This window comes from Nerophis lumbriciformis, linkage group LG17 (genome assembly GCF_033978685.3).
Source record: "Nerophis lumbriciformis linkage group LG17, RoL_Nlum_v2.1, whole genome shotgun sequence".
NCBI lineage: Eukaryota > Metazoa > Chordata > Actinopteri > Syngnathiformes > Syngnathidae > Nerophis > Nerophis lumbriciformis.
Window position 1 is genome coordinate 5,183,163 of NC_084564.2, and position 22,090 is coordinate 5,205,252.

The window sequence follows — 22,090 nt, forward strand, 5'->3', positions numbered from 1 at the left end:
CCTTTGCTGGGTATTGTGGCCAAACAGCTACATTTTTGTTTCATCTGACATCACATGGACAAAGATAAGACCTTCTGGAGGAAAGTTATGTGGTCAGATGAAACAAAAATTGAGCTGTTTGGCCACAATATCCAACAATATGCTTGGAAGAGAAAAGGTGAGGCCTTTAATCCCAGGAACACCACACCTACCTTCAAGCATGGTGGTGGTAGTATTATGCTCTGGGCCTGTTTTGCTGCCAATGGAACTGCTGCTTTACAGAGAGTAAATGGGACAATGAAAAAGGAGGATTACCTCCAAATGCTTCAGGACAACCTAAAATCATCAGCCCGGAGGTTGGGTGTTCCAACAGGACAATGACCCCAAACACATGTCAAAAGCGGTAAAGGAATGGCTAAATCAGGCTAGAATTAAGGTTTTAGAATAGCCTTCCCAAAGTCCCTAAACGTGTGGACAATGCTGAAGAAACAAGTCCGTGTCAGAAAACCAACAAATTTAGCTGAACTGCACCAATTTTGTCAAGAGGAGTGGTCAAAAAATTCAACCAGAAGTGCCTTATTGCAGGTAAACTTGCCAAGGGACATGTAAGCAAATATTAACATTGCTGTATGTATACTTTTGACCCAGCACGTTTTGTCACATTTTCAGTAGACCCATAATAAATTCATAAAAGAAGCAAACTTCATAAATGTTTTTGTGACCAACAAGTATGTGCTCCAATCACTACATCACAAAAAAATAAGAGTTGTAGAACTTATTGGAAACTCAAGACAGCCATGACATTATGTTCTTCACAAGTGTATGTAAACTTTTGACCACGACTGTATGTATATATATATATATATATATATATATATATATATATATATATATATATATATATATATATATATATATATATATATATATATATATATATATATACGGTACATATAAAATTGATAGATGGACCTGAATCTGATCTAGAGACTTAAACGTTGAAATAAAATAAAAAAAATTAAAAACACCAAATCTATGACCTTTTTTTAAACACTTTAAAGAGTGGCCCCTTTTTGGATCACCAAGAATTTTAATTGGATTTTTTATTTTTTTATTTTTTAAATATATAGAATTCAAATCAATGTTATGAATTATTGACCTAATTAGGGCTCCAATTACTTCACATCAATATTCCAATTTGAAATATTTTTTGGGGAAAATGTTGAATATTTTGTGTGTTTGCCATAAAAAAACAAGATTTTTTTTTTTTTACAAAAAGTGCGCAAAACATTACAAAAATAATAAAAACGTATAACCCATAGATAGCTAGATCTGAAGTTAATCAAGAGACTTAAGCGTTAAAAGGAATTTAAAAAAAACAATCTATGACCTTTTTAACACTTTTATGAGGAGGTCTTTTTGGATCCCCAAGAATTTTAGTCGGATTTTTTTTAAACTGTCATTACTTAAAAATAATAGTAAATTAAAATCAATGTTTATTGATCAATGTTTTATTGACCTTTTAAATATACCACTTTGAAATATTTTTGGGGGAATATATTGCATATTTTGTGTGTTTGCCATGTACAAAACAAGGTTTTGTTTGACAAAAAGTGTATAAAACAAGTATGAAAAATAAAAAAATAAGCGTTGAAAGTAAGAAAAGAAAAGTCTATGACCTTTTTACACACTAATGACTTTTGGATCCTTGAGAAGTTTAGTGGGATTTTTTTTTTAACTGCCATTATTCAAAAAACATCAATGAATTGAAATCTATTTTGTTATTAATTATTAACCTATTTTAGGCTGCAATTACTCTACATCAAATATTCCACTTTGAAATTTTTTTGAGGGGAAAATATTGCATATATTATGTGTTTACCATAAAAACGGGGTTTTGACAAAAAGGGCATAAAACATTTAAAAAAAAAAAACTTTATATCCACGGATAGACCTAAAGTTGATCTTGAGATTTAAGCACTGAATGAAAAATAATAATATATGACTAATTTTTTACGTTTTTATTGGCGAGACCATTCTGGGTCCCCCGGACCAAACTTGAGAGAGCCCTAAAGGTAAAAAAAAAAATATATATATATATATATATATATATATATATATATATCCATCCATCCATCCATCCATCCATCTTCTTCCGCTTATCCGAGGTCGGGTCGCGGGGGCAGCAGCCTAAGCAGGGAAGCCCAGACTTCCCTCTCCCCAGCCACTTCGTCCAGCTCCTCCCGGGGGATCCCGAGGCGTTCCCAGGCCAGCCGGGAGACATAGTCTTCCCAACGTGTCCTGGGTCTTCCTCGTGGCCTCCTACCGGTCGGACATGCCCTAAACACCTCCTTAGGGAGGCGCTCGGGTGGCATCCTGACCAGATGCCCGAACCACCTCATCTGGCTCCTCTTCATGTGGAGGAGCAGCGGCTTTCCTTTGAGTTCCCCCCGGATGACAGAGCTTCTCACCCTATCTCTAAGGGAGAGCCCCGCCACCCGGCGGAGGAAACTCATTTCGGCCGCTTGTACCCGTGATCTTGTCCTTTCGGTCACAACCCAAAGCTCATGACCATAGGTGAGGATGGGAACGTAGATCGACCGGTAAATTGAGAGATTTGCCTTCCGGCTCAGCTCCTTCTTCACCACAACGGATCGATACAGCGTCCGCATTACTGAAGACGCCGCACCGATCCGCCTGTCGATCTCACGATCCACTCTTCCCTCACTCGTGAACAAGACTCCGAGGTACTTGAACTCCTCCACTTGGGGCAAGATCTCCTCCCCAACCCGGAGATGGCACTCCACCCTTTTCCGGGCGAGAACCATGGACTCGGACTTGGAGGTGCTGATTCTCATCCCAGTCGCTTCACACTCGGCTGCGAAACGATCCAGTGAGAGCTGAAGATCCTGGCCAAATGAAGCCATCAGGACCAAATCATCTGCAAAAAGCAGAGACCTAATCCTGCAGCCACCAAACCGGATCCCCTCAACGCCTTGACTGCGCCTAGAAATTCTGTCCATAAAAGTTATGAACAGAATCGGTGACAAAGGGCAGCCTTGGCGGAGTCCAACCCTCACCGGAAACGTGTCCGACTTACTACCGGCAATGCGGACCAAGCTCTGACACTGATCATACAGGGAGCGGACTGCCACAATCAGACAGTCCGAAACCCCATACTCTCTGAGCACTCCCCACAGGACTTCCCGAGGGACACGGTCGAATGCCTTCTCCAAGTCCACAAAACACATGTAGACTGGTTGGGCAAACTCCCATGCACCCTCAAGGACCCTGCCGAGAGTATAGAGCTGGTCCACAGTTCCACGACCAGGACGAAAACCACACTGTTCCTCCTGAATCCGAGGTTCGACTATCCGGTGTATATATATATATATATATATATATATATATATATATATATACAGTATATATATTGTAGAGATGGCCGATAAATGCGTTAAAATGTAATATCGGAAATTATCGGTATCGTTTTTTTTATTATCGGTATCTTTTTTTTTTTTTTTTTTTTTTTTATCAAATCAACATAAAAAACACAAGATACACTTACAATTAGAACATCAACCCAAAAAACCTCCCTCCCCCATTTACACTCATTCACACAAAAAGGGTTTATTTCTGTTATTAATATTGTGGTTCCTACATTATATATCAATATATATCAATACAGTCTGCAAGGGATACAGTCCGTAAGCACACATGATTGTGCGTGCTGCTGCTCCACTAATAGTACTAACCTTTAACAATTAATTGTACCCATTTTCATTAATTACTAGTTTCAATGTAACTGTTTTCATATTGTTTTACTTTCTTTTTTATTCAAGAGAATGTTTTTAATTTATTTATCTTATTTTATTTTTTTTAAAGTACCTTATCTTCACCATACCTGGTTGTCCAAATTAGGCATAATAATGTGTTAATTCCACGACTGTATATAGCGGTTGATATCGGTATCGGTAATTAAAGAGTTGGACAATATCGGAATATCGGACATCTCTAATATATTGTATTGGTTTTGAAAATGGCCCCTCTGTACTTAAATTTTTCAGTGGGCGGCCTTTAGTGAAAACAGCTTTGCACGTCCCTGGTCTAAGGTGAGGAGCTCCCCCTGCTGCTTCAATGCACAAACTGCAACTATTAGTGCTTCAAAAAGAGGCTGTGGGAAGACACAATTTAAGTCTCACCTGAGAAAAGTCTTCTTTGCTGCGACAGGCTTCATGTCCCCAATCTGAGACCGTCTGCTCTCTCTGCTGGAGTTTGGACGTTCCTCAGCGGAGAACTTGGCCTCCTGTCCCTCCTGCAGACTTCTTCTTTTGTCACCTTCAACTAAAGATCCGAGGAGTCTCACACGCCCAGCAACAGGAGGTGCTTCAGCGGAGCGTTGAAGATCTTTGACTCCTGGAGGAGCGCTGGAGGAGGGCGGGGCTAGGTGCTGGACAGGGGCTGTGTTTGAGATGTCGGATGGTGACGTCGTCGCCTTCGAAACCACACACTGACTTTTTGGACATGAGGCAGCGCCACGGCAACCAGGGAGACACCTCCCTGCAGGAGGAGAGGAGTAGAAGAAAAGGTGAGTAATAAAGTGGCCTTTAGGGGGCAGTGGTGTTTGCCTGCCAGACAGACCAAGAGAGAGGAAGTCACACTGAAGTGTTAAAAGTGCTGATTTTTTTGCCTCATCAGCATTCAGTTGACATGACAATATTTTATCTAAGCCTATTTTGTACTGAACAGGAAGTCACTGTGTAAATAAACGTTACTTATGTTGTGACTTAGTGATAAGGAAGTTACCAACACTACAACATACCGGTACACTGAACGTTTTTCCTTAAAATCCCCCTCTGTTATGGCTTGTTATGGAGGCTAACTCAACTAAACCAGTATCTCTTCGGGCTCTGGTTCACTCTCCCATCCACTCTTCTATTTCCGCTTTTACGAAAAATTCAATCGTAAAAACCTCATTCAGAATTTGGGTTCCGTTTAAGCTCTATTTTGGCTTACAGACTACAGGTAAAAGCCAGTAAATTAGAATATTTTGAAAAACGTGATTTATTTCAGTAATTGCATTCAAAAGGTGTAACTTGTACATTATATTTATTCATTGCACACAGACTGATGCATTCAAATGTTTATTTCATTTAATTTTGATGATTTGAAGTGGCAACAAATGAAAATCCAAAATTCCGTGTGTCACAAAATTAGAATATTACTTAAGGCTAATACAAAAAAGGGATTTTTAGAAATGTTGGCCAACTGAAAAGTATGAAAATGAAAAATATGAGCATGTACAATACTCAATACTTGGTTGGAGCTCCTTTTGCCTCAATTACTGCGTTAATGCGGCGTGGCATGGAGTCGATGAGTTTCTGGCACTGCTCAGGTGTTATGAGAGCCCAGGTTGCTCTGATAGTGGCCTTCAACTCTTCTGCGTTTTTGGGTCTGGCATTCTGCATCTTCCTTTTCACAATACCCCACAGATTTTCTATGGGGCTAAGGTCAGGGGAGTTGGCGGGCCAATTTAGAACAGAAATACCATGGTCCGTAAACCAGGCACGGGTAGATTTTGCGCTGTGTACAGGCGCCAAGTCCTGTTGGAACTTGAAATCTCCATCTCCATAGAGCAGGTCAGCAGCAGGAAGCATGAAGTGCTCTAAAACTTGCTGGTAGACGGCTGCGTTGACCCTGGATCTCAGGAAACAGAGTGGACCGACACCAGCAGATGACATGGCACCCCAAACCATCACTGATGGTGGAAACTTTACACTAGACTTCAGGCAACGTGGATCCTGTGCCTCTCCTGTCTTCCTCCAGACTCTGGGACCTCGATTTCCAAAGGAAATGCAAACCAAACCAACCCAAACCATCAGTGATGGTTTGGGGTGCCATGTCATCTGCTGGTGTCGGTCCACTCTGTTTCCTGAGATCCAGGGTCAACGCAGCCGTCTACCAGCAAGTTTTAGAGCACTTCATGCTTCCTGCTGCTGACCTGCTCTATGGAGATGGAGATTTCAAGTTCCAACAGGACTTGGCGCCTGCACACAGCGCAAAATCTACCCGTGCCTGGTTTACGGACCATGGTATTTCTGTTCTAAATTGGCCCGCCAACTCCCCTGACTTTAGCCCCATAGAAAATCTGTGGGGTATTGTGAAAAGGAAGATGCAGAATGCCAGACCCAAAAACGCAGAAGAGTTGAAGGCCACTATCAGAGCAACCTGGGCTCTCATAACACCTGAGCAGTGCCAGAAACTCATCGACTCCATGCCACGCCGCATTAACGCAGTAATTGAGGCAAAAGGAGCTCCAACCAAGTATTGAGTATTGTACATGCTCATATTTTTCATTTTCATACTTTTCAGTTGGCCAACATTTCTAAAAATCCCTTTTTTGTATTAGCCTTAAGTAATATTCTAATTTTGTGACACACGGAACTTTGGATTTTCATTTGTTGCCACTTCAAATCATCAAAATTAAATGAAATAAACATTTGAATGCATCAGTCTGTGTGCAATGAATAAATATAATGTACAAGTTACACCTTTTGAATGCAATTACTGAAATAAATCAAGTTTTTCAAAATATTCTAATTTACTGGCTTTTACCTGTACATAGACTGTACCAGCATCAATGTGCACTCTATGTGTCTATACACTGTAATTAATACACGCTGTGTGTGTGTGTGCGTGCGTGCGTGTGTGTGTGTGTGTGTGTGCGTGCCAGCAGGTCAGTGACTGAAGTGTGTTTTGGCAGACGGGTTGTTATACCTAACTGAAGTGTACTTTAGTTTTATTTTTGTTGTTTTAATGTCACATCAAATAAAATAAAACCAGCAGTGTATACACACACACACACACACAGACACGCAAACTTTTCCAATGAGTGAAACAGTAAATGAAGAAAACAGGCGTTTTGGAAGTGAGTACTCACGTTTGACACACCTGTTGGTTGTGATCCATCGCACCTGACAACACCTGTCTGCACATGCACCTGACCTAGAGACACACACACACGGGTCAATGACAACATGAAGTCAAAATGCACTTTGTCATGACTAACGCATCATTTCCGTGACAACAATGATTTTGGTTACGTTTTTTTCCACAAAAAGGCGTTCCGGTCGCCTCCAGGAAAAGTCAATTAGCAGATCAACGCTAACTATGTGCCATTGAGAGAAAGTGGAGAGGCGGCGTGACCTCGCGGTGGTGTGCGACAGGAAGCGCTCGGGTCAAACTGGACTTTTGTTGGTTTGTGTGACCGGCTCGCATGTGTTGTTGACGCAGGCTTCAGCATGGCACACCAAGGGAGTGGCACTTGGAGCGTCAGGCCGAGGGAGGACGCGACCTCTCTGAGGATTTAATCATTACTCACAGTGCGCTGCTCGTATTGTAGGGAGGGGGCCAGGCACACGCACACACTGAATGACTCAAACATCAGGAAAATCCTGTCAGACTGTTTTGATGTCTTAACTTCATATGTGTCATGTCTGTGTAATCATGTTTTGTTTTAAGTCATGTTTTGTTTAGTTATAGGACTCTTCAGTTTCTGTCTTTTCACTCCCTTGTCTTGTTTCCATGATTACCCCATTAGTTTCACCTGTTCCACGTTTGGACTCATTGTGCACTCTTGATTGTCACCATAGCAACCCATTAGTTTTCACCTGTCACGTCACGCACCTGTTTCACGTCTTGAGTCCCGCACCTGTTTTCGTTAATCATGTCTGTAGTATTTAAGTTCAGTGTTTTTCAGTTTGTCTGTCTGACGACCTACTGTCATGACTTGGTCTTGGGTGTTTGCTTTTCCGGGATGCAACGGAAAGTTAGCACGGGCGAGACGGGAATTAAGGTACGTGATTTATTAATATATCAAAAAAAAGCGCGCACAGTGGCGGAGAATAAACTATGAAACCAAAAGAGTATAGCAAAAAAGTACAAACGAAAAAACACGCACAATGGCGGAGAACAAACTATGAAACCAAAAAGACTATAAACATGGAACAAAAACTTACTTGGCTTGGACAAAAATAGTTGCTTGAGGAATGGACATGGAAAGAATGGACAGAGCATAAATGTGGTGAGGTCGTCAGAAAGACAAACTGAAAAACACTGAACTTAAATACTACAGACATGATTAACGAAAACAGGTGCGTGACTCAAGACGTGAAACAGGTGCGTGACGTGACAGGTGAAAACTAATGGGTTGCTATGGTGACAATCAAGAGTGCACAATGAGTCCAAACGTGGAACAGGTGAAACTAATGGGGTAATCATGGAAACAAGACAAGGGAGTGAAAAGACAGAAACTAAAGAGTCCAATAACTAAACAAAACATGACTTAAAACAAAACATGATTACACAGACATGACAATATGGACCTAATGATTTTTTTATTTTAGTATCAATGGCTAAGACTGTATAAAGCAGTGACGTGCAGTCACTAAAGGCAGGTGAGGCCCCGTGGAAAGAAAAAAAAAGTAAAAAAAAAAAAAAAAAAAAAATTAAATTGTTATATGTATCCAGTGATTATACTATAAAGTTATTTTCCATTTAACTTCACCAGTTTTAGATTATTTTTATTCAAAATCGCTGAATTTTCACATTTGCCGTTCAAATACTGAGAAGAGACGGTGCGGTGAACAGCAGCCAGTCGAGGCACGTCACTCAGTGCCTCAACATGGATTGCGCAATGACTCGGCTAACTGCTGGCCTGCTGTGCAGTGAGACTGTATTGCTATATGAACTATATTATACATTTCCATAGATTAGTTAGCTGAGGTATATAATGTACAGTGTATTTTGTCAACAACTGTATGTGTGTAAAGTATTTCTTGTGCTGAGCGATCATAAAACGGCTGCAAAAGACACACTGGCTGAGGCTCGCCTCCTGCACACCCGCCGTAGAATTGTTATATCAACTAAAGCCCACACTTAAACTTTCCACGTGCAAGATTGAATCTATTTTAAAAAATTATTTCATAAGAAGCCAAAAAGTGCAAAAACAAATAATGTTGGTGTTGGAGGAGTCGTGAATGACTGCAGGGCCACAACAACATTAATTCACAACTCCTCCAACACGAACATTATTGTTTTTGCACTTTTTGGCTTCTTATTAAATAACTTTTGTAACCTATTTTTATGGGCTTTCCTCTTTGTGATGTTAAGTTCCTGTTATGCGCTGTTATACAGTATATGCCTTGAGCTCTCATTTTGAAGGCGCTAAGAGCGGAAGTCATGTCACGTTGCGGAGGTTTTTGAAAGAAGGTAAATAAAGTGGTCCTCGTGTAAACTGGAGCCTCCGTGTTTGTTATTTTGTAGTTTCATACAGTATAGGCGACATTTATAAACCCTCGGTTACACTTTTTTAAATAGATTCAATCTTGCACGTGGAAAGTTTAAGTGAGGGCTTTAGTTGCGGCGCATGGACTTAATTTCTAAGTAAAGGTAAGACCATAATAACGTTTTTTTTAATTAAATGTGCTTTTTTGTGTGCTACAGTTTGTATGTGTAAAGTTAAAGTACCAATGATTGTCACACACACACTAGGTGTAATGAAATTTGTCCTCTGCATTTGACCCATCCCCTTGATCACCCCCTGGGAGGTGAGGGGAGCAGTGGGCAGCAGCGGCGCCGCGCCTGGGAATAATTTTTGGCGATTTAACCCCCAATTCCAACCCTTGATGCTGAGTGCCAAGCAGGGAAGAATGCTGGTATGAGCTTTTAAACATAACCCGTTAACTGCTGCCAATCAAATGGTGAATAAGATACTCTTTAGGGTTCATATGTTTGTAAATCTGACTGTGATGAAGTCAGTGCCTCACCAGCCATCAACCTCACCGCACGTCACTGGTATAAAGTCTGTTAAAACAATAAGGGACTTTATGAAGCTATTATGGATCAATCGTTCGATCTGCGACAATAATGTAATGCATTTAAATGAAAATACTTCAAGTGAGAGCTTTTCTCAGCATTATTTAGGTGAGATTAAAATGATCCATAAAATTAATTACAGATTACTTAGTGGCTTTTTTTTTAATCGCTTCAAAGCGATTCTGGACCACCTTCCGCCGCCTCAGGAAGGGGAAGCAGTGCACTGTCAACATCGTGTATGGTGAGGATGGTGTTCTGCTGACCTCGACTGCGGATGTTGTGGATCGGTGGAGGGAATACTTCGAAGACCTCCTCAATCCCACCAACACGTCTTCCTATGAGGAAGCAGTGCCTGGGGAATCTGTGGTGGGCTCTCCTATTTCCGGAGCTGAGGTTGCTGAGGTAGTTAAAAAGCTCCTCAGTGGCAAGGCCCCCGGGGGTGGATGAGATCCGCCCGGAGTTTCTTAACCCTTGTGTAATGTTCATATTGTTGTTACTCAGCCAGCGTTTGTGGGTCTGATGGACCCGTTGCATTTTAAAATATTGAACAGATGTTTATTGGGATAAGGTAAACATCTGTTCAGTATTTTAACATAAAAGTGTTTGATTGTGAGGCATTAAAAGCCACAAAATGTAACAAGTCCATCAGACCCACAAACGCTGGCTGAGTAACAACAATATGAACGTCGCACGGAAAATTTCCCTGCCAGTTTCCGCATCCCACAGGGATTCTTCTTTTGTGTTTCTACTTTTGCGGTTCCCACACAAGGTTGCAACATTGTTTGTCAACACTGTCTGCTCTCATTTTCTCGCACATTTGACCCTCTGATGTTCTGTGTACTGTTGCGTTTTGGACCAGTTGTTCCTCCCAGGGAATTCAAGTCACAAGTCGCTCCCAAGCTTTTTACGACACTTAAAGCTGAGTTGAAAAACCACCAGAGACAGAATAGGTATTTTGTTGTATATTTTCAAAGCTTTGCAGTTATACATTTGAGACCAGTCCAGCATAGAACATTCTATCGCCCCGCCAAACTGGTCTGTCTCCCCCCTGAAACACCCTCTTCCCTCTTAAGTCGCAGGCACTCATCTTTCTCTAGCCAAAACAAATGCTTATTATCGCTCTCTCTAACATTCCTCACTTCAAGGTTAAGCACACAGTTTTGCAGACAACCAAAAGACCACATTTGGAAGAAAAACACTAGCCGTTTTGTAATATGACAATGAAATCAAAAGAAGTAACATTTAAATTCGGATATATGTAAATATCTGCCTCCGACAGTACCTACACTCTGTCCTCCTCCTGTCTAGGCCTGCTGTGTGTGTGTGTGTGTGTGTGTGTGTGTGTGTGTGTGTGTGTGTGTGTGTGTGTGTGTGTGTGTGTGTGTGTGTGTGTGGTACACAGAACATCAATTTCCACACACACACACTTTGACCCATCTTATATGTAATAGAAATGTGTAGGGGGGGTGTATGGTGTGTGGTCATTAAATATGTATTCTGATATATGTTGACCCTGGATCTCAGGAAACAGAGTGGACCGACACCAGCAGATGACATGGCACCCCAAACCATCACTGATGGTGGAAACTTTACACTAGACTTCAGGCAACGTGGATCCTGTGCCTCTCCTGTCTTCCTCCAGACTCTGGGACCTCGATTTCCAAAGGAAATGCAAAATTTGCATGGTTGGGTGATGGTTTGGGGTGCCATGTCATCTGCTGGTGTCGGTCCACTCTGTTTCCTGAGATCCAGGGTCAACGCAGCCGTCTACCAGCAAGTTTTAGAGCACTTCATGCTTCCTGCTGCTGACCTGCTCTATGGAGATGGAGATTTCAAGTTCCAACAGGACTTGGCGCCTGCACACAGCGCAAAATCTACCCGTGCCTGGTTTACGGACCATGGTATTTCTGTTCTAAATTGGCCCGCCAACTCCCCTGACCTTAGCCCCATAGAAAATCTATGGGGTATTGTGAAAAGGAAGATGCAGAATGCCAGACCCAAAAACGCAGAAGAGTTGAAGGCCACTATCAGAGCAACCTGGGCTCTCATAACACCTGAGCAGTGCCAGAAACTCATCGACTCCATGCCACGCCGCATTAACGCAGTAATTGAGGCAAAAGGAGCTCCAACCAAGTATTGAGTATTGTACATGCTCATATTTTTCATTTTCATACTTTTCAGTTGGCCAACATTTCTAAAAATCCCTTTTTTGTATTAGCCTTAAGTAATATTCTAATTTTGTGACACACGGAATTTTGGATTTTCATTTGTTGCCACTTCAAATCATCAAAATTAAATGAAATAAACATTTGAATGCATCAGTCTGTGTGCAATGAATAAATATAATGTACAAGTTACACCTTTTGAATGCAATTACTGAAATAAATCAAGTTTTTCAAAATATTCTAATTTACTGGCTTTTACCTGTATATATATATATATATATATATATATATATATATATATATATATATATATATGTGTGTGTGTGTGTATATATATATATATATATATATATATATATATATATGATATGTGTGTGTATGTTACTCATCAGTTACTCAGTACTTGAGTAGTTTTTTCACAACATACTTTTTACTTTTACTCAAGTAAATATTTGGGTGACTACTCCTTACTTTTACTTGAGTAATAAATCTCTAAAGTAACAGTACTCTTACTTGAGTACAATTTCTGGCTACTCTACCCACCTCTGGTGTTGATTTATTGTGAGTAGCATATATGACTACTGTACTTTGGATCCAAGCGTCTTTTCCTCAGTGTTGTCGCGTGTAAAATATCTCATTTTGAAGAAATATGAGGGTGTGGACGACATGACTTTCTTCAGGCTGCATTGGCTTCAATAAACTTGTAATTATGGCGCTACCTGTTGTCGTGTGTTGGCCAATAACGTGGACAGACGTCTCTGTTTTTCGACCAAATTCATACCAACACAAAGATTAAAACACTAACACCTCACTGACCTTTCAGGACTTAAGGTACTTTGCGGAGGTGTGGGGCATGTTTATTCTTCACTGACATGAGGTCACTGCACTAACAAGAGCGGGGGAGGCTAATTCCTGATAGCACACGCACACACACACACACACACACACACACACACACACACACTGCTAGGACCAAGATGGTCCTCATCTAATGTCTCATCAGACTGCACACTAATGAGGTGGCTGAAGACTGTTATATCAGCAAGACTAATCTTTCATCCTCCATGTTTTAACACACACACACACACACACACACACACACACACACACACACACACACACACACACACACACGCACACACACGCGCGCATGCACACACACGATACAGGGGGAGTCAGTTGACTGGGTTTAGCATAAATCGTGTTTGTGGACATTGCGTCCATCAACTGACTGACCGACTGAAAATTTGACACATTCCTGAGGTGTCACCATGGTAACACACCTGAGGGGCTGCCAATTGGCATGCGGCCTCCTTCAAGGTCAAAAACATTTCATCGGATGGTTTGTCAGCAGCTGTGTGCTTTCATTTCATGCCGTACATAGAGCAGGTGCACCTTCCTGTCAGACTTTTCTACCACAAACCCCGTTTCCATATGAGTTGGGAAATTGTGTTAGATGTGAATATAAACGGAATACAATGATTTGCAAATCATTTTCAACCCATATTCAATTGAATGCACTACAAAGACAACATATTTGATGTTCAAACTCATAAACTTTATTTTTTTTTGCAAATAATCATTAACTTAGAATTTCGTGGCAGCAACACGTGCCAAAGTAGTTGGGAAAGGGCATGTTCACCACTGTGTTACATGGCCTTTCCTTTTAACAACACTCAGTAAACGTTTGGGAACTGAGGAGACACATTTTTGAAGCTTCTCAGGTGGAATTCTTTCCCATTCTTGCTTGATGTACAGCTTAAGTTGTTCAACAGTCCGGGGGTCTCCCTTGTGCTATTTTAGGCTTCATAATGCGCCACACATTTTCAATGGGAGACAGGTCTGGACTACAGGCAGGCCAGTCTAGTACCCGCACTCTTTTACTATGAAGCCACGTTGATGTAACACGGGGCTTGGCATTGTCTTGCTGAAATAAGCAGGGGCGTCCATGGTAACGTTGCTTGGATGGCAACATATGTTGCTCCAAAACCTGTATGTACCTTTCAGCATTAATGGCGCCTTCACAGATGTGTAAGTTACCCATGTCTTGGGCACTAATACACCCCCATACCATCACACATGCTGGCTTTTACACTTTGCGCCGATAACAATCCGGATGGTTATTTTCCTCTTTGACGTCCACAGTTTCCAAAAACAATTTGAAATGTGGACTCGTCAGACCACAGAACACTTTTCCACTTTGTATCAGTCCATCTTCGATGAGCTCAGGCCAAGCGAAGCCGACGGCGTTTTTGGGTGTTGTTGATAAACGGTTTTCGCCTTGCATAGGAGAGTTTTAACTTGCACTTACAGATGTAGCGACCAACTGTAGTTACTGACAGTGGGTTTCTGAAGTGTTTCATGTGGTGATATCCTTTACACACTAATGTCATTTGTTGATGCAGTACAGCCTGAGGGATCGAAGGTCACGGGCTTAGCTGCTTACGTGCAGTGATTTCTCCAGATTCTCTGAACCCTTTGATGATATTACGGAGCGTAGATGGTGAAATCCCTAAATTCCTTGCAATAGCTGGTTGAGAAAGGTTTTTCTTAAACTGTTCAACAATTTGCTCACGCATTTGTTGACAACGTGGTGACCCTCGCCCCATCCTTGTTTGTGAATGACTGAGCATTTCATGGAATCTACTTTTATACCCAATCATGGCACCCACCTGTTCCCAATTAGCCTGTTCACCTGTGGGATGTTCCAAATAAGTGTTTGATGAGCATTCCTCAACTTTATCAGTATTTATTGCCACCTTTCCCAACTTCAAATTCTAAAGTTAATGATTATTTGCACACAAAAAAATGTTTATCAGTTTGAACATCAAATATGTTGTCTTTGTAGCATATTCAACTGAATGTGGGTTGAAAATGATTTGCAAATCATTGTATTCCGTTTATATTTACATCCAACACAATTTCCCAACTCATATGGAAACGGGGTTTGTAGTTCCTGCTTGAGTGCAATAGCGTTTCTCGCCGTCTTTATCAAAGCGCTGGGGCACGCTTCTTTCTTTGGCCCCACGTTGGATTATTTTTGCAGTCGTATTCAATAAAAGCGAGCACTTGGATAAAGGATGTAAAGAAACACGATCAAATCCAAGAAAGAAATCATAGCAAAGTACGACGATGGCATCCGTCTTGGCCAAAAGGAGTCCGAAACCATCAATCAATCTAACACACACACACACACACACACACACACACACACACACACACACACACACACACACACACACACACACACACACACACACACACACAGCACTATTGACAATAACAAAAACAAAACATGGCACTGAGGATTGAGGAAAAACAACACCTTTGAGGCGTCCACTCTGGAGACTGACTCAAAATTAACGCCATCTAAAAAGATAGCATGACTATAACAATCTACAAGGTTAAATATAGTCCGCTTCTCTTTCTTCCTCTCCATTTATCTGCTTTTTGTAATTCAAGAGTTCATTACATGTATGTATTGTTGCATTTGAAGCAATTGTATTGTTGATAATGGAGGTAATTATTACCATTATTCATTATAATGGTATTTATATTGTTCCATTTGTAGTGTAATAATGTTCATTGTCATTTCTGTTTTATTACTATCTACTTGCTATAACTGTTGGCATCATATTTGTACATATCATATTTGCTGATGTTGTTTTTGTTGTTGTTTCTCTGTCTTATCCCCCTCTTGCACCCGCAATTTCCTCCTCTGTCTTCTATTTTGTCTTTTTTCTATCCCCTCCTGTTCTGGTCCGGCTGCGCCAAACATTAAATCAATCCATTTAATAAAGTGGAAAACAAATAAGGCAACAAGAGAACAATTCTGTACAGCATATATGGGCATACACATCAACCCCCCCCCCCCCCCCCCTCCCGGAAGAGTTAGTGCTGCAAGGTGTGCTGGGTATTTGTTCTGTTGTGTTTATGTTGTGTTACGGTGCGGATGTTCTTCCGAAATGTGTTTGTAATTCTTGTTTGGTGTGGGTTCACAGTGTGGCGCATATTTGTAACAGTGATAAAGTTGTTTATACGGCCACCCTCAGTGTGACCTGTATGGCTGTTGATCAAGTATGTCTTGCAATCACTTACGTGTGTCTGCAGAAGCCTCATACAACATGTGACTGACACGCTGTTTGGTTAGGGTTAGGGTAAAACATTTTTTTTAAAGTTAAAAAAAGTTTTAAAAAAGTTTTAAAAAGTTTTAAAAAGTTTAAAAAAATGTTAAAAAAATTTAAATTTTTTTAAAAATATTTAAAAAAATTTTTTAAAATATTTAAAAAATTTTTTAAAAATGTATAAATTAAAAAAAAAAAAAAAAAAAAAAAAATTTTTAAACATTTTAAAAATTAAAAAACAAATTAAACATTTTTTTAAAAATTTTAAAAATGTTTACAAAAAAAAAAAAAAATAAAAAATTTAAAAATATTTTAAAAAAATGTTTTAAGTTAATACATGACTTTCAAGGTAAAAAATTATTTTCAAGGTAAAAAAAAATTTTCAAGGTAAAATTTTTTTTTCAAGGTTAAACATGATTTTCAAGGTAAAGAAATGATTTTCAAGGTAAAGAAATGATTTTCAAGGTAAAAAAAAATTTGCAAGGTAAAAATTTTTTTCAAGTTTAAAAATGATTTTCAAGGTAAACAAATGATTTTCAAGGTAAAAAAAAATGTTCAAGGTAAAATTGTTTTTTCAAGGTTAAAAATGATTTTCAAGGTAAAACAAAATTTCAAGGTACATTTTTTTTTTTCAAGGTAAACATTTTTTTTCAAGGTAAAAAATGATTTTCAAATTTTTTTAATTTTTAAAAAATGTTTTTAAATTATTTTTTTTTATTTTATTTTATTTTTTTATTTGTAAATATTTTTTTACTTTTTTTTACTTTTTTTAATTTTTTTTCTTTTTTTTCAATTTTTTTATATATTTTTTTAATTTTTTTTAATTTTTTTTTTTTTTTTTTAATTTTTTTGAATTTTTTTTAATTTTTTTTAATTTTTTTTAATTTTTTTTAATTTTTTTGAATTTTTTTGAATTTTTTTTAATTTTTTAATTTTTTTTAATTTAATTTTATTTTTTTTAATTATTTTAAAAAATTTAAAAAAATTTTTTTTAATTTTTTTAAAAATAAAATAAAAAAATTAACAATTTTTTTAATTTTTTTTAAATTTTTAAAACAATTTAAAACAATTTTAATTGTTTTCAATTTTTTTAAACAATTTTAACAATTAACATTTTTTTTTAGGGTTAGGGTTAAGATTAGGGTTAGGGTTAGGGTTAGGGTTAAGGTTAGGGTTAGGGTTAGGGTTAGGGTAAAGCGGACGTGACGCCATGTTGTAGAGGACGTTAAAGGCAGTGCCATCACGGCACGCCCTTAATATTGTTGTCCGGGTTAAAATCGGGACAAATTCGGTACAATGGTTACCCCAAGAGATTGTCGGGAGGGGCACTGAAATTCGGGAGTCTCCTGGAAAAATCGGGAGGGTTGGCAATAGAGATGTCCGACAATATCGGCCGATAAATGCGTTAAAATGTAATATCGGAAATTATCGGTATCGTTTTTTTCATTATCGGTATGGTTTTTTCTTTTATTTTATTTTTTTATTTTTTTATTAAATCAACATAAAAAACACAAGATACACTTACAATTAGTGCACCAACCCAAAAAAACTTCCTCCCCCATTTACACTCATTCACACAAAAGGGTTGTTTCTTTCTGTTATTAATATTCTGGTTCCTACATTATATATCAATATATATCAATACAGTCTGCAAGGGATACAGTCTGTGCTGCTGGTCCACTAATAGTACTAACATTTAACAGTTAATTTTACTAATTTTCATTAATTACTAGTTTCTATGTAACTGTTTTTATATTGTTTTACTTTCTTTTTTATTCAATAAAATGTTTTTAATTTATTTATCTTATTTTTATTTTTTATTTTATTTTTTTTAAAGTACCTTATCTTCACCATACCTGGTTGTCCAAATTAGGCATAATAATGTGTTAATTCCACGACTGTATATATCGGTTGATATCGGTATCGGTAATTAAAGAGTTGGACAATATCGGAATATCGGATATCGGCAAAAAGCCATTATCGGACATCCCTAGTTGGCAAGTATGTTGCTAGGGCGGGATAGCCATTCAAAGAAGGTGAATTCATTAAAAAAATGCATGTTGGATTTTTTCCAGAAATCTTTTCTTGCGGCCCAGCCTCACCCAGTTTCTGCATCCAGTGGCCCCCCAGGTAAATTGAGTTTGAGACCCCTTGGCTTAACGAGATCGGTAAAAGCCTGATTAAAAATGTGTGTCTTTACACTTTAAATAAAAAAAATAAAAATCAATATCAACGGTATAAAGGTAAAGTGTTTGTTTTTACATTTCATTCATCATTTATATCTATTTCACATTGTTTTCTCCATGATAAACTATAATTATACTCAATAAAATGGGTTTGTGTTCATATTGGAATGGATTAACTGTCTTTTACGTTTACATATGATTTGTTTTTGAATGGGTTACAAACAAAATCTGAGGCACTATTGTATTATTATTGGCCTATTATATGACTTTACACAGAAGCTGCCATTCATTTATACTTTCTAGAAACTACACCCAAAATACTATAAAAACATACAAACATTTATCAAGGGTTAGTAGTAGTGGTAGTTTTAGTGTTCCAAAAACGACAAAGAGTGAGAATTAAAAAGTGTCAAATCTCACCCTGCCTGGGCGGCTCTCCCTGGGAGCTGCGCGGCGCCCCCCCCCCCCCCCCCGGAAGAGTTAGTGCTGCAAGGTGTGCTGGGTATTTGTTCTGTTGTGTTTATGTTGTGTTACGGTGCGGATGTTCTTCCGAAATGTGTTTGTCATTCTTGTTTGGTGTGGGTTCACAGTGTGGCGCATATTTGTAACAGTGATAAAGTTGTTTATACGGCCCCCCTCAGTGTGACCTGTATGGCTGTTGATCAAGTATGTCTTGCAATCACTTACGTGTGTCTGCAGAAGCCTCATACAACATGTGACTGACACCCTGTTTGGTTAGGGTTAGGGTAAAACATTTTTTTTAAAGTTAAAAAAAGTTTAAAAGTTAAAAAAAAGTTAAAAAAAAGTTTAAAAAAGTTTAAAAAAGTTAAAAAAAGTTAAAAAAAGTTAAAAAAAGTTAAAAAAAATGTTAAAAATTTTTAAATTTAAAAAAAAAAAATTTTTAATTTTTTAAATTTAAATTTTTTTAAAAAAAAATTAAAAAAAAAAAAAAAAATTAAAACATTTTAAAAATTAAAAACAAATTAAACATTTTTTAAAATTTTTAAATTTTTTTTACAAAAATTAAAAAAAAAAAATTAAAAATTAAAAAATATTTTTAAAAAATGTTTTAAGTTAAAACATGACTTTCAAGGTAAAAAAAAATTTTCAAGGTAAAATTTTTTTTCAAGGTTAAAAATGATTTTCAAGGTAAAGAAATTATTTTCAAGGTAAAAAAAAATTTGCAAGGTAAAAATTTTTTTTCAAGTTTAAAAATGATTTTCAAGGTAAACAAATGATTTTCAAGGTAAAAAAAAATTTTCAAGGTAAAATTGTTTTTTCAAGGTTAAAAATGATTTTCAAGGTAAAACAAAATTTCAAGGTACATTTCTTTTTTCAAGGTAAACATTTTTTTTCAAGGTAAAAAATGATTTTCAAATTTTTTTAATTTTAAAAAAATGTTTTTAAATTATTTTTTTTAATTTTATTTTATTTTTTTATTTGTAAATATTTTTTTACTTTTTTTTACTTTTTTTAATTTTTTTTTTTTTTTTCAATTTTTTTATTTTTAATTTTTTTTAATTTTTTTTAAATTTTTTAAAAAAAATTTAAATTTTTTTTAATTTTTTTTAATTTTTTTTAATTTCTTTTAATTTTTTTAAATTTTTTTAAAAAATTTTAAATTTAAAAAAAAAAAATTATTTTTTTATTTTTTTAAATTATTTTAAAAAATTTAAAAAAAAATGTTTTAATTTTTTTTTAAATAAAATAAAAAAGTTAACAATTTTTTTTAAATTTTTTTAAATTTTTAAAACAATTTAAAACAATTTTAATTGTTTTTAATTTTTTTAAACAATTTAACAATTAACATTTTTTTTTAGGGTTAGGGTTAGGGTTAGGGTTAAGATTAGGGTTAGGGTTAGGGTTAGGGTTAAGATTAAGATTAGGGTTAGGGTTAGGGTTAGGGTTAGGGTTAGGGTTAGGGTAAAGCGGACGTGACGCCATGTTGTAGAGGACGTTAAAGGCAGTGCCATCACGGCACGCCCTTAATATTGTTGTCCGGGTTAAAATCGGGACAAATTCGGTACAATGGTTACCCCAAGAGATTGTCGGGAGGGGCACTGAAATTCGGGAGTCTCCTGGAAAAATCGGGAGGGTTGGCAATAGAGATGTCCGACAATATCGGCCGATAAATGCGTTAAAATGTAATATCGGAAATTATCGGTATCGTTTTTTTCATTATCGGTATGGTTTTTTCTTTTAGTTTTTTATTTTTTTTTATTAAATCAACATAAAAAACACAAGATACACTTACAATTAGTGCACCAACCCAAAAAAACTCCCTCCCCCAATTACACTTATTCACACAAAAGGGTTGTTTCTTTCTGTTATTAATATTCTGGTTCCTACATTATATATCAATATATATCAATACAGTCTGCAAGGGATACAGTCTGTGCTGCTGGTCCACTAATAGTACTAACATTTAACAGTTAATTATACTAATTTTCATTAATTACTAGTTTCTATGTAACTGTTTTTATATTGTTTTACTTTCTTTTTTATTCAATAAAATGTTTTTAATTTATTTATCTTATTTTATTTTATTTTTTAAAGTACCTTATCTTCACCATACCTGGTTGTCCAAATTAGGTATAATAATGTGTTAATTCCACGACTGTATATATATCGGTTGATATCAGTATCGGTAATTAAAGAGTTGGACAATATCGGAATATCGGATATCGGCAAAAAGCCATTATCGGACATCCCTAGTTGGCAAGTATGTTGCTAGGGCGGCATAGCCATTCAAAGAAGGTGAATTCATTAAAAAAAATGCATGTTACATTTTTTTCAAAAATCTTTCCTTGCGGCCCAGCCTCACCCAGTTTCTGCACCCAGTGGCCCCCAGGTAAATTGAGTTTGAGACCCCTTGGCTTAACGAGATCGGTAAAAGCCTGATTAAAAATGTGTGTCTTTACACTTTAAATAAAAAAAATAAAAATCAATATCAACGGTATAAAGGTAAAGTGTTTGTTTTTACATTTCATTCATCATTTGTATCTATTTCACATTGTTTTCTCCATGATAAACTATAATTGCCATTCATTTATACTTTCTAGAAACTACACACAAAATACTATAAAAACATACAAACATTTATCAAGGGTTAGTAGTAGTGGTAGTTTTAGTGTTCCAAAAACGACAAAAAGTGAGAATAAAAAGTGTCAAATCTCACCCTGCCTGGGCGGCTCTCCCTGGGAGCTGCCCGGCGGCCCCCCTCACCTCATCCGGACTCCGTGCCTGCAGCCCGGCGCCACGCTGGCCACCCTCCCGGTGCCCTCCTCGGTCCTCCCGGGACGCATGCACGCCGACGAGCCACAGGCAGAGCAGGTGGACGCGCATGGCGAGATTCTTAGGAACAAGTGAGTTCGTGTGAGAAAAGCATGAGAGTGGACGTGGGCGCGTGCGCGTGCTCGCCGGGCCGAGCAAAGAGTGGGAGATCCACAACAATCCGCTAAGTGAGGCCAAGATCAGATCGGCCAATAGGGAACCGTTATTCAGCCGTCACGTGACGCGCCCTCAAAACCGCATTAAAAAGGTAAAAAAAATAGGGGTTGTAATTTACTTGAACGTAATGAGCAGTCCTGATTGGTTCAGGGAAGATGTGCGTGTGAGCGTGCACCTGCTTGGCTTTGCCTTGTAATGACAGCTCAACGCCACTGGGAGGAGACATAACGCCGACTTGTTCTTGCAGCAGTACTGTACTTTAACTTGCTCGTACTCAGGGCCGGTCCGTGGCATAGGCAAATGCTAAGGG

General features: G+C 37.7%; 1 protein-coding gene across 4 annotated transcripts in view; it reads right to left on the reverse strand.

Annotated features, from left to right (window-relative positions):
• ltbp4 (latent transforming growth factor beta binding protein 4) overlaps positions 1–21,700 on the reverse strand; it is a 129,929-nt gene extending 108,229 nt beyond the window's left edge. For all 4 annotated transcript variants that reach the window (XM_061972260.1, XM_061972261.1, XM_061972262.1 and 1 more), the window contains exons 1-3: positions 21,509–21,700; positions 6,920–6,984; positions 4,182–4,539 (exon numbers count right to left, since the gene is read on the reverse strand). In XM_061972260.1, the coding sequence (XP_061828244.1) occupies positions 4,182–4,539; positions 6,920–6,984; positions 21,509–21,675 (590 nt within the window). In that variant the 5' untranslated portion in view covers positions 21,676–21,700. The remainder of the gene's footprint in view (positions 1–4,181; positions 4,540–6,919; positions 6,985–21,508) is intronic.
• Positions 21,701–22,090: the final 390 nt, after the last annotated feature.